A 13,151-nucleotide genomic window follows, 5' to 3' on the forward strand; every position below is an offset into this window, starting at 1 on the left:
TTAGATGGGGTGAAGTTTTCCCATAGAAGATGAGATTTTGGTTAGAACTTGAAGGAGACCAAGGAAGCCAGGAAGTAAAGATGAGGAAGGACAGTGTTCCAGGAATGGAAGATAGCCAGAAAAAAATGCCCAGAGCAAAAAAAAAATGAGAGTCTTGTCAAGGAACTAGGAGGCCGGTGTTAATGGATCAAAGAGTTTGTAGCAGGGAGTTAAGTGTAAGACTGGAAAGGTATGGAGAAGAGATGGGGGCTAGGTTATGAAGATCTCTGAATACCAAACAGGGGATTCTATTCAATCACAGAGTAGAGAGGGAGCCAGTTTATTGAGTGGAGGTAGTGACAGCAGCAGAGTGGACAAGCACTTTAAGATAATCATTTTGGTGGCTGAATGGAGGAAGAATTAAAATGGGGAGACACTTGAGGCAGGCAGACTTGCCAAAAGGGTACTGCAGTAGCCTAAGCACGAAATGATCAGGGACTACACACCAAGGTAGTGGCAGTATCAGGAATGAAAGAACAGAACTGATAGATGCTGCAAAACTGAAATCAATAGCTCTTGACAACAGAAGACTGGATATGGGAGAAAAGAAAAGGTATGGGGTCAAGGCTATACCTAGAGTTTATGTTTAGGAGCCCAGGTCTTTGACAGTAATTGGGAAGTTTGGAGAAGAAGAGGGTTTCTGGGGAAATGACTTTCATATTTGAATCTCCAGTGCTTAGCACAATGCCTTGTATATAATGGGTACTTAAGATATGTTTAGTGGCTAGCCCAAATACTGCTATCAGGGCTGATGGTTCTTGTTACCAAACTGCCGTATTAATTCTTCACCAGAATGTCTTGGTGGTCCAAACCACTTGTGTTACAAAAACTTCTATACAAAATTCTTTGTTATCCTTTCTAATAAAAGATACTATGCTACAATTAAAAAAAAAAAAAGATATGTTTAGTGGCTGACTGACTTCCATTGAGCTATTTTTTCAGTATTAAATAGCTTTGATAATAAAAATAAGTTTTGGGAGACAGGTGTAGAAATATCATTCTTGCTTCATTACTACTTTTATTCATGATTTCCCTTGATATTCTAGAGTTTTTTGTTCCTTAAAATAAAATTTGCTATTATTTTTTCTGATTCTGTACAGTATCCAATTGGTAGTTATATTGGCATAGTGCTACTAAACTTATAAATTATTTTAGAGGGTGTTGCCATTTTTATTTTAAAATCCCTTAAGTTCTTTCAAATAACACTTTTTTGGTCTGAGAACTGAAAAATCAGTGTTCCTCAAACCCTTTCACATTTTTCACCAGCCAGGAGACCAAGTTACATTTTATATATGTGCAACTATTACTTAACTTTGGAAGGAAGACAAACATGGCAAAAATGTCTGCAAATTACTGAAACATTACTTCCTTTGAAACACTTTTAAAACAGCATTTATCCATGTTTTTTTGCTTTAAATTACATTCATTTGGGGGGAAAATCTTTGTATTAAATATCTCTAACAAGAGTCCAATATTAAAGATATATAAACAACCAAAAGAAATAAGACAAAGCCAACATCAATAGATAAGTAGTCAAAGTATATGAACAATTTCTGAAGAAACTAAAATCAAAAACAGCTTTGAGGTTTCAAGTCAAAACCAGAAAACTGGCAAAGCTGAAAAAAGAGAAAAAACGAGATAGTAAATGTCAGAGAGGTTATGGAAAGACAAGCACACTACACCATATTGTCAGCAGAACTATGAATTGATCCAACTTGAATAAAGTAAAATAGCCAAACCTTTGAAAGTAAAGGATTACACTGCTGAGCACATATACAAACGGAATTCTAATGGAAAAAAAAAGGTCCCACATAAATCAAAATATTTACTTATAGCTTCATTTTTTGGGTAACATCAAAGAAATGGAAATGAAGTACATGACCACATAAGGGAATGGTTAAATAAGTTTTGGTATATAAATGTAAGAGAACACCACTCTGCTATAAGAAACAATGAATGTGATACTGTAAAGAAGCATGAGAAGATTTATATGAATTGATGCAAAGTGGAATAAACAAAACCAGGAAAACAATATACAGAATGACTACAAAAAGGTAAATAGAAACAATCATAAAACAAACGAATCTGAATATTGTGAGATTAAATTGATCATGCCTGGTCTCAAAGAAAAGCTGCAAGGCTCATTCCACACATAACCTCCTCTCGAAATTATGAAAAAGTATGAAACACAAAATACAATTATAAGAAACATTTTCAATGTCATTTTGTTTTATTAAACTTTTTCTTTCTATTCTTAATTATTATGAGGGATAGCTCTTGGGAAAGGAGAAATATGAAGACTATAAAATGTAGGTTATATAAAAAAATTATAAAAATGTATTTTTAAGGAATGATGAGTTTAAGGTATTAAATAACAAGGTAAAAAGATACACACATACATACATATATACATACATACGTGTGTGTGTATTTATATATTTATATTTATGAAGTACTAGTCTTGTTAACTCAATTCTTAAGACTTGAAATTTCATCTGGTACATTTTCACAAAGTTGCTTCCTACCTTTTTGAGGTACTCATATCCACTGGCTCATCACTTGTCTGGACTTCCACCTTAATAGTTGCCTTGACCTCTCCTCCTTTTAGTAATCCTTGGACCTTGGCTGCTCCAGGTTCAGACTTCATTTTCAAGTCACTTTCAGTCTTGTGGTCTGATCCCAGTAATCCTTTCTCCATTTTTATTTTTTTACTATCCACATCATTTAGAGTTGTTTCACGTTCGAGTGCTCGTTTTTGACTCCGTGTTCTGCATGCTTCTTCAGTCATTCTGAAGTTCTAGTAATAAAAGGAGGGGGAAGAAGAAATAAGTTTATATTTTTTCTGAAATAAAGTTTGTATCTTGTTTGGATTTTGGGTTTTTTTTTTTAAGTTGTCTTTTTGGATGTTTACTTCATTCATAATGATGAGTTACTGTGGTCAAATAAAGAGTCTCTGAGCATATCATAAAATGCCCTTGTTTTCCTAAAAAAGAACAGTCTTTCTTCTAAACTTTGCCCATAGCTCCTCAGCACTAGTATTATTATGACAAAGAGAAATTGACAAGCATTTGCAAGTAGGAGAGTACAACTATAAACCACCCTAAATGTACACCTAGAAACCCTCAAAGATGAGAAATGAAAATTGGCTGCTTACCAAAAAGAAAAGAGCTTTTCTCTGTATTCCAGTCTCAAAGTCAAATAAAGTGTAAGAAATCTAGAACTGAATTTCTCTGCAATTTCTGTCTATGAGGGTCTGTATCACGTGCATTTGATGTCAGGTATCAGAAATATAAGGTGAAGGGTAAAAGAACTACCTTGTCTTACAGGAAAAGAGCTCTTTCTGAGTTTCTGTCAAGTCTATTCCACTAGAGAATACTGCCATTGTGATAATATTCAAGTTGATACTTTCTACTCCCTTTTAGTGAATGAGGCCAGATTGCCCATTCTGAGCACAGGAAGCACTGAACTCCTCTGGGATCATATTTAACCCTTGCAATTCCAGAGTCAATAAAACTTTTAGGCTGTATAGAATCTAGGCATTTCACTCTGCCACTTTCCTGTACCTGCATCACATACATATCTAGATGGAAAAAGCTGAGTCAGTTTTTGATCCCATGACATCACTGGGCTCCACATGACCCTTCCCAGGATTCAGTTTGAGAGACAAAGCACGTTCCAGAAAACCAGTCTGAACCGGTTCCAGACAACAAGCTGAAGTGTTGTTAACCCTCACACAGACACAGCAGCAGCAGCAGCAGCAGCAGTAGCAGCAATGTATGCCTGCAAGGTTGCTGTTGGCATTCCAAAACACAAGTCTGGCAGGATAGCATTATTGTTCTTAAAGGGGAAGTTGTCTAAAAATTCCCAAGGAAGGCTACTTTAACTTTTTTTATAGCATTGTTTTGTTTTGTAAAAAAAAATTTTTTGAATAGATAAGTATAAGTCTTAAAGCACAAGATGCAGAGAAATAAGAACTGAAAATCTGTCTTCAACCTAAGTTCTATCAGAACTATAAAGTCTATCCGTCACCTAAATAACTTGAAGAAAAGGGGTATCTTGAGAGGAAAACACTTGCTATGCCACTACCTCAGATCTAAATCTAAATCCCAGAAGGTTAAAAATCTAAATCTAAAACCCAGAAGGTTAAAATTTCTTAGCTTTACTGGGATAGTAGGAAAACAGCAATCAATTATATAGTATACATGGCCTCATCTAACTTAAAAGGGAGACAAATGTGAATTAAAATAAAGGACAAATATGAAGTTAATACAAAGAAAAAGTAAGATGGAGAGTTAAGCAAAAAAAATCAACAAAAACAAAACACCCTCCATTGTGTTTTTCTTTCCTGTCCTTTCTCTAATATTTGCTACAGGCCCCATGTACCTTCCCAATGTCCTTCCAAAGCCTCCATCATAGCTTTACAATTCTGATCATCACCTTTCTTGGTAAATATTGGTCTTCTATATGATGACATGACTTAAATGACCACAAAGGCCCTATTTAAACTAGTTTACCTCTGAGTCCCATTAACAGTTAGCTTGACTACAATCAGAAAACAAAGGCCCTGAAAAACTGATTTTGCCTCAATGCCTCAGTTTTCTGATCTGTAAAATGAAGGATGGTAGGGAACAACAATGACTGCTCAATGGCCTCTTAAGGAACAATCCTTCCAACTCTAAATCAAGGATTCTATGACTTTGCCCAAAGTCAAATAGCTAGATTAAAAAAAAAAAAGTCAATTAGTTGGGACTTTCAAACACAGGTCATCAGACCTCCAATCCAGTACCCATGGTCCCAGTTTGCTTATGATATGAACTTTCAGGGACCTAACATTAATGAGGCAACATAAACAATAACTTCCATTTCACAAGGAACTAAATGAGAATTAGATTCTACTTTGGGAATCAGTTCTTCCATTCCTCATTCTGGTAAGCATAAATTCTACTTAAGGAGGATTGACCCCAAAGAGAAATCAGAAAGACAATATTTTGGGGGAGTTATATAAGTATTAGAAATGGAAGAGAGAAGGTTAGATATTTGGAGATGTCTGTCTCAATAATTATTAACAACATGAACATACTATATATCGTTTGGAAAAATAAATTCATAGACCATGCCCAAAGGGTCAACAAACTGTGCATACCCTTTGACCTAGGAATACCACTACTAGATCTGTATCCCAAAGAGATTAAAGCTGGGGAAAAGGACTTATCTTTACAAAAATATTTATAAAATATTGTGATGGCAAAGACCTGAAAACTGAAGTCCATTAACTGGAGAATGGCTGAACAAGTTGTGGTATATGCTTGTAATTGAATATTATTGTGTTGTAAGAAATGACAAACAAGATGGGTACACACACACACAAAAAAAAAAAAAACTTGGAAAGACTTAGAAATTCTACACATTAATGACAACAATGTATGATGATCAACTGTGAGTGATTTAACTATCAACAAGGTGAGGATCCAGGAGAACTCCAAAAGACTCATGACAAAAAAGAATATCTACCACCAAAGAAGGAACAGATGGAGTCCAAATGCAGATTGAAACATGCCATTCTTTATTTCCTCCATGAATTTTTCTTTAGTGTAAGCAATATGCGTCTTGTTTTACAATATTACAAACATGGAAAGATGTATTATATGATAATGTGTACAATTTGTATTATATTACCTGTCTTCTGAGGGAGAGAGGTGGAAGAGAGAAAACAGATTGCAAAATATCAGAAAATGAATATTAAAAATTACATTGACATGTAACTTGGAAAAAAATTAAAATTAAAAGAAAAATGAATAAATCCATAGTTCTGACATCTTTCAATATTGTATTTCTTTACCTTATTGAGATCTGAGTATTATAGTGATGACTTCAGAAAACTGATGGTAAACCATGTCTCCCCCTCTTTTCTGCAAGGGTGATAAGACTTTTGGCACGAAATAAAGTAAATGCAGTCACATATAGCCATTGTTTTGGTTGACTTTATTTAGCAGTATTTTGTTACAAGGAAGGGCTATATTACTAGGGGGCCAGTCATCTGAGAGTGACAGCAATAAAAAAATAGCACTGGCATAATGTAAAACAACAACAACAACAACAACAACAACCTCAAGGGAGTGAGGGGGCAGCTACAGCAGATACATGGTCTGGCCTGGCCATCAATCAGTCAATAAGTTAAGGCCACTGTATTAAGTGCTTTTTAATACACATTAAAAAGCAAACAATCCTTGTACTCAAAGAGCTTACATTTTATTAGGGAAGATAATATGAACTTAACAATTTAATTTATCTTTTAAAATATATTTAACAATGTGGAGAGAGGGCACTAAAAGCTATAGAATCAAGAAGAGTTTTAAGTAGTCCTCGAATTGGATCTACAATGATGTTATAAGTCTTAGAGGCAAAAGTGAGAAAGGGTATTCTAAGGCAGGTGGGATAGCTAATTCAAAGGTAAATCCTTTATAAAACACTTAACATGTATGTGATAGGTGCTATACTAAACTCTGAGGTTACAAAGTAAAAAGTCTCTGCCCTTAAGGAATTTGCATTTCTAATGGAAGACGTAACATATAAATCAGCCTTCTTAAGATAAATATGGGGAGGGTGTGATGAATAGAGGATATAACACTCCTCTGTCACTTCCTTACTCTTATAATTTTCAGTAGTTCCCCACTACTAAGGCTAAATTGTCACTGAAATCCTTCTACAATCAACCATTATAATCTTATCTCCCTCCATAAGGAAGGCCTTTCTCCATCATTCTTAATTCTAGTGCCTTCCCACTAGATTTGTGTTGGTGAACCTATGGAATGCATGCTGGAGGGGGTTGCTTCCCTCCTCCTCTCCATGCCCCTGAGGACATTTCTCACATGACCCGCCCCCACTTTGTCCATCAATGGGAGAACTTCCTCCCTCCTTTGTCTGGGGTAAGGCCGAAGCTCATAAGTGGCATGAAAGTTGGTTGTAGTTTGGGCACTCAGTCTCTAAAAGATATGCCATCACTGCTCTTGGATATTATTTCAAATTTATCCCGTATATAACAAATTTGTAACTTGTTCATACAATGGTATTTCCATGTTTTCTCCTTCATTAGACCAAAAGCTCAGGAGTAGAAACATTTACCTTTCTTTGTATCCCCCAGCACTTAGCACAGTAAGTAGGAACTTGATAAATGTTTACTGACTGATCCTACTCCAAAATAAACCTTTCTGTGAAGTTAGCCAGTCTCATTCACAGGGTCCTAAACATATTACTATCACTCATGGATCTGAATTATTGGCTATGCTGAAATGGCAGCTATGTTTATCTAAGCTCTATGAAGCTGTCAAAATCCAGCTCAAGTCCCAACTTTCTCCCATGAAAAACCAGTTCAGCAAGGATTGATTTAAAAAGTACCTACTATGTAGCAAGCACTAGACCCTGAGGATACAAAAATCACCCAGAGGGACTTTGCCCTACCTTGAATTTTACAACATGCCTTGTTCATTCAAAATTCTTTAAGCCCAAATTTCTTTATCTTTAAAATAAAGAGGTGGTCTAATGGTCCAAGAATATACTTAGATACTGTCCCTAACCTGAAGATATAGCACTCATTCCATTCTCTATAATCTATATATGTGGAGCAGCTATGTGGCTCAGTGGATAAAGATGGGATTTCCTGGGTTCAAATTTGACCCCAGGCAATTCCCAGTTGTGTGTCCCAGGCAAATCACATACTCCCTCCCCATTGCTTAGATCAGTGGTAGCAAACTTTTTAGAGACCATGTGCTATGCCCCCCCCCAGTGCTGGGTGCACCCCACCTCCCCCTTCACCCCATATAGGAAAGGGAGAAAGTGCACCATTGGGCTACTGGACAGAGGGGTGGCTAATATAAAAACATATCATCAGGCACAGTAGAGAGTGGGAGGGGAATAGCTCTGCCCAAGTCCCTCTGCCTTTCTATGAATTCAGGGGTTGAGGGAGCTTGAGTGTCCACAGAGAATGCTCCAATGGCATGTGTGCCATAGGTTCACCATCATTGGCCTAGCTCTTAGTGCTCTTCTGCTTTGGAACTAATGACAAAAACCTATGCACAACAATCTTAGCCCTGTCTTCCTAAATCTTCATTAAATTGAGATTCCTCCTTCCAAAGTTACCAATAATTTCTTAACGGTCATGGCTAATAGTCTTCTTGACCTCTGTTAGCATTTGAAACTGTTGGCCAAATTCTCCAAGATAATTTGTCTTCTTTGTTTTTGTGACACAGCTCTCTCTCTTGGCTTTTTTTCCTATATGACCACTCCTCAACTTTAAATAAGAGAAGACTTGTATGAACTTATGCAGAGTGAAGTTATCAAATCTAGGGGAATTTATACAATAACAACAGCATGATAAGAAAAATAACTTTGAGGACACCTAGGTGGCTCAGTGGATAAAGTGTCAGGAATGGAGTTAAGCCTTAGATATTTCCTAGCTATGTGACCCTGGGCAAATCACTTAACCTCCTCTGCCTAGCCCTTGCCTTTCTGTCTTAAGAATTATTATTAAGACAGAAGTAAAGGTTTAAAAAAGGAAGAAAGAAAAATAACTTTGCAAGACTTGAGAATTCTGATCAACAACCAACCATAATTCCAATGGACTGATGATGAAACCTACTACTTATCTTTTGATAGAAAAATGATGGACAATGAGACATACACTTCAGGAAACAGCCATGGTCAGAATTTGTTTTGTCTAAACATATTTATTACAAGGGCTTTGTTTTTCCTCTTTTTCCAATAGAAGAGAGGGTATAATTTGTACGGGTGAGGGAGAATAAGAGAAAAAGAAATAGGAAGGAAGGAATAAGAAATGGGGAGAGGAGAGAAGGGGAAAAGGAGAAGAGGAAAAAAGTGGTAAAGGAGAGGGAGGGAATTAAAAAGAGTCACAAGTCTTTTTGAAAGCAAAAGGTTGAATTTATATTTTAAAAAGAAAAGCATGCTAAACATGAAAGATCTGTAATTACATTTAATTCTATTTTGTATATGAAATTAACCATTTTATTTACTGTTTTATGTTCAGAATAAAAATTAAAAATTAAATTAGGTTATTTTTTTAAAAAGTATGATTAGCTGTATCACCCTGGACAAGTCACTTAACCCCAAATTGCCCAGCCCTTACATTATGATATTTAGTATCTATTCTAAGATAGAAGTTAAGGGTTTTTTTTTTTAAGTACACTATCATGTCATGTGTAAATAGAGATAGTTTTGCTTCTCCTTTGACAATGTATGTAGATTAATGTTGTTATCTTGTCTTATTGCTATAGCCAGTATTTGTAGAACTTTGACCATTGGTCTTTGCTCCTGTTTGGACCAAGAAAACTTTTTTCTAGATTATTCAATTTTAAATTAATTATTTTGATACTATTAATTAAGGTCAATTCCATGGAAAAACAAAACAAAGCAAAAAACAAACCAGTGTTATATCCCTATTATCTTTAAGATCATATGTAAACTCCCATGTGGCAATTAAAGTTCTCAACCTGGTCCCATCCTATCTTTACAAATTTCTTAAACATTATTCCCCCTCTACCCACTCTGTGGTTCAGCTAAACTAGCCTGCTTTCTTTCCTTCATATATGACAATCTAACTCCTGTCTCTATTTTTGCACTGGCTTGTCTTCCATGCTTAGAATCCCCAATTTCTGTAGGACTCCTAAATAGGAAAATAAAGTGCCTTTTCCAAGTCTAGACACAGAATTTGGGAACAAAGAACAGCAAAAGACAATATCTGATTTCAAGGAGTTCCCAATTTAATGGGAGAAACAGTAAGTAAACAGTTATGCAGAAACAAGATCTTTGTGGGGCTAATTGGAGATTATCCACAGAGGGAAGGCAGTAGCATTAAGAGGTATCAGGTAAAGATTCTTGCAGAAGGTGGGACTGTAGGTGAAAACTTAAAGGAAGCCAGGAAAGCTAGAAGGTGAAGATGAAGAGGAAGAACTCCAAGGCTAGGAGATACGAAGTGAAAATAGGACATTGGGAGAGAGTTCAAGGAACAACAAGGAGGCCTTTGCCTCACAAAGGACATGGGATAAGTATAGAATAAGAAGATTGGAAAGATGGGAGAGGGGAGAGGTTATGAAGAGCTTGAGGAGCAAAATAGGGGAAAGGTATGGGGGAAAAGAAGGAAAGTGACACAGTCAGATCTGCTGTTTAGGAAGATCATTTTGACTGCCCAAATGTAACATGGACTGGAATGGGGAAGAGATTTGTAGTAGAGACACCATCCAACAACCTGTAACAGTATTCTAAGTATGAGGTACTACACCAGTGTGGAAGCAGTGTCTAAAGAGAGAAGGGGGCACATACAAGAGATGTCACCTAAATTTCTAGTAAGCACCAATAGGAGGAGAAGGATGCTCCCTTGACAAAAAGAGGGAAGTTAGGAAGAGGAGAAGGTTTGGAGGGGAAGATAATGAGTTCAATTTGGGGTATGTTGAATTTAAGATGCCTAGGGGACAACCAGTTCAGATGTCCAGTAAGGTAGTTGGAGCTATAAGAATAAAGGTTAGGAGCCAGGTTATGACTAGATAAGTAGATCTGACAATAAGATAACTGAATTAATGGGAATTGATGGGGTCCATCAAGTAAAACAGTATGGAGAGAAGGTGTTGCAGGTAAGTAGATAGAGCCAGGCCTGGAGAAGAAGATCCTGGGTTCAAATTCAGCCTTGGATACTGTCTAGCTGTGTGGATCATGGGCATGTCACTTAACCTCAACTGCCTGGCCCTAACTGCTTTTCTGCCTTGAAACTAATATTTAGTATCAATGCTAGGAGAGAAGGTAAGGGTTAAAAAATAATAATTGTATAGAGGGAGAAGAGGGCCCTGGACATAGGCCTGAAAGATACTGTTAGTATGTATAACTTGGGATGAAGATACAGGCCAGGACTGAAAAGGAGCAGTCAGATACATGGGATGAGAATGAGGATAGAGAGCATCACTCTTCTCTTCGAAGTTTTTGCAACATTTGACAGGCCAGGTTTGACGGGGGAATAGGTGGCTAAGGGGACTGTAAAACTGAAATGGTTCACCAAGGAGTCAAGATGGCAAAGGGAACAAAGAGTGTCCACATTGTATGATAAAATAATTTAAAATGTTATTTTACATTAAGGAAGATTGAAGATTCTAAGAACAGACAGTCACTTTCCAAGACTTGCTCCTTGAACTCCTAAGCCAATACAATCTCTATGTCCCAATCTGTTTCACTACAGATCCTTTACTGCTTAGGTTGGTTTCCTTCCTTACCTTGCCACATCATGTAAACTTCTATTTCTAAATCTATATTCACACCAAAGGGATAGAAGAGTAAGTGAGGAAGATGTCTATATAAATTCTAAACATTAAGTCCTCCTTCATTTCAATATTTCAAAGCTCACTGTATCACTCTAGTTAAGTCACTTCCTCCTCTGGAATTATTCTCTCTTCTGTAAAATCTGTGTCATATTGAACTCCTCACACACTGTCCCCATATATCTAATCTAATACCAAATCACTTTCTATCTTCACAATATTCATCATATACTTCCTGTTCTCTCCATTCACATAACCACTACCATGGTGAAAGTGCTCATCTATTCAAACCTGGGCTAATGCAACAGCCTATTAGTTGGTATCCTCAAGTGTTTCCTTACTCCAATCCATCCCTGACTCAACTATCAAAATGAATTTTCTAAATAGCAAATACCCTTCTACTTAATAATGAATCTCAGTGGTTCCCTATTATCTCTAGGACAAAGGTGCCTTCCAACTGTGCCATTTTATGTGTAAGCCTCCTTTCACAACTGTGACTTCATGTATCCAGTCTATTTTGGATGCCTTGTTTTTTATAGCTGCAACTTACATCAAATTAAGATTATGGTCTTATAATTCCACTTAATTGTATATATATTCACCCCTATCAAAATCTAGCTTACTCCTGGGTGCACAGCTATGACATAATTCATATTTATATAGCAATTTTCCCCAAACAACTATGTTCAATTATTGCTATTCCCATTTTGCAAACTAGGAATTTGAGGTTCAAGAATGGAAAAATTATGTCCCAAAGGGCACAAAGCTAGTAAGTCATGGAACTGGCATTCAAAAGTGCCCCTGCACCATCATTAAATGAAATAAAACTTGATAGTTTCTATTTTATTTAAGCTATGATTTTTCTTTACAATTTCTCCTTTAGAGATGAAGGAACAAAACCCTTTCATAAAGACAATGCCATGAGAGTTTATTATGAAGTAGAAGAAACTGGAACTTTGCCAATTCAACTAGAGAAGAATTTAAATAGCCCCTTTCATCTGTCCCCACAAAATCTCCCCAGGTAAAACACTATCTAGTACAATCCTCTCTCTCCCATACCATAAACCTTTCCATTCTACATATCATGATTATAAAAATTCACACAACTCAGTGTTATTTTGAGCACAGATAACTTCCTCAGGTGCTGCTCTTAGCCCAGGCATGCTACACAATTTGGTAGTAGAGGGAGCTCCAATGTCCCTTTGGAAACAACGCTACCTCTGTGACTGTTTCTACTTCCCACTGGTTCAAGATACAAGATCACTGCTATATTCAACTTCCTTCCATTGTAATGCACTGCCTTAGTGTTTAAGTTGGGTAGAACATGACATAAAATTTCCAGTAGTGGTTGTCTTTTTCTCTCCCCCAAGGCAGTACAAATGTTATATAACCCAAATGAAATGCATGTAAAAGCAGGCTGGGGAATAGCCAGACACTAATATGTCTACCACCAAACTAGCATTTAGCAGCTATGGTGACTACTGGAATTAATCCAGAGAGATTTGAAAAAGTTGAATCCTTAAGGGAGAAAGGCTGTTTAGGGAATGAAATTTGAAAAATAATTCATATGAAAAAATATAGTATTATTAATTTTACTAGAATTATTCCTCACCCCGCACCCCCTCAAGAAACCAATGAAATAAGAACACATTCTTCAAGGTTGGAATATAAGAATTAAATATATACATGCTAGTTGTTGCAAAATTCTTGATATAACAAAGAGATGCTTAAAGGGGAAATATTACTATCAAACTAAGGTTTGATTTTTAAGAGAGTATTAAAAATGGAACTTTTCAA

At 36.4% G+C, this 13,151-nt stretch overlaps 1 protein-coding gene across 5 annotated transcripts in view; it reads right to left on the minus strand.

Moving 5' to 3' along the window:
* Positions 1 to 13,151, minus strand: part of GATAD2A (GATA zinc finger domain containing 2A) — a 220,143-nt gene that overhangs the window by 91,378 nt on the left and 115,614 nt on the right. For all 5 annotated transcript variants that reach the window (XM_016432182.2, XM_007489203.3, XM_056822370.1 and 2 more), the window contains exon 3: positions 2,565 to 2,836. In XM_016432182.2, coding sequence (XP_016287668.1) covers positions 2,565 to 2,827 — 263 coding nt within the window. In that variant the 5' untranslated portion in view covers positions 2,828 to 2,836. The remainder of the gene's footprint in view (positions 1 to 2,564; positions 2,837 to 13,151) is intronic.

This window comes from Monodelphis domestica, chromosome 3 (assembly GCF_027887165.1).
Source record: "Monodelphis domestica isolate mMonDom1 chromosome 3, mMonDom1.pri, whole genome shotgun sequence".
NCBI classification, from domain to species: Eukaryota; Metazoa; Chordata; class Mammalia; order Didelphimorphia; family Didelphidae; genus Monodelphis; species Monodelphis domestica.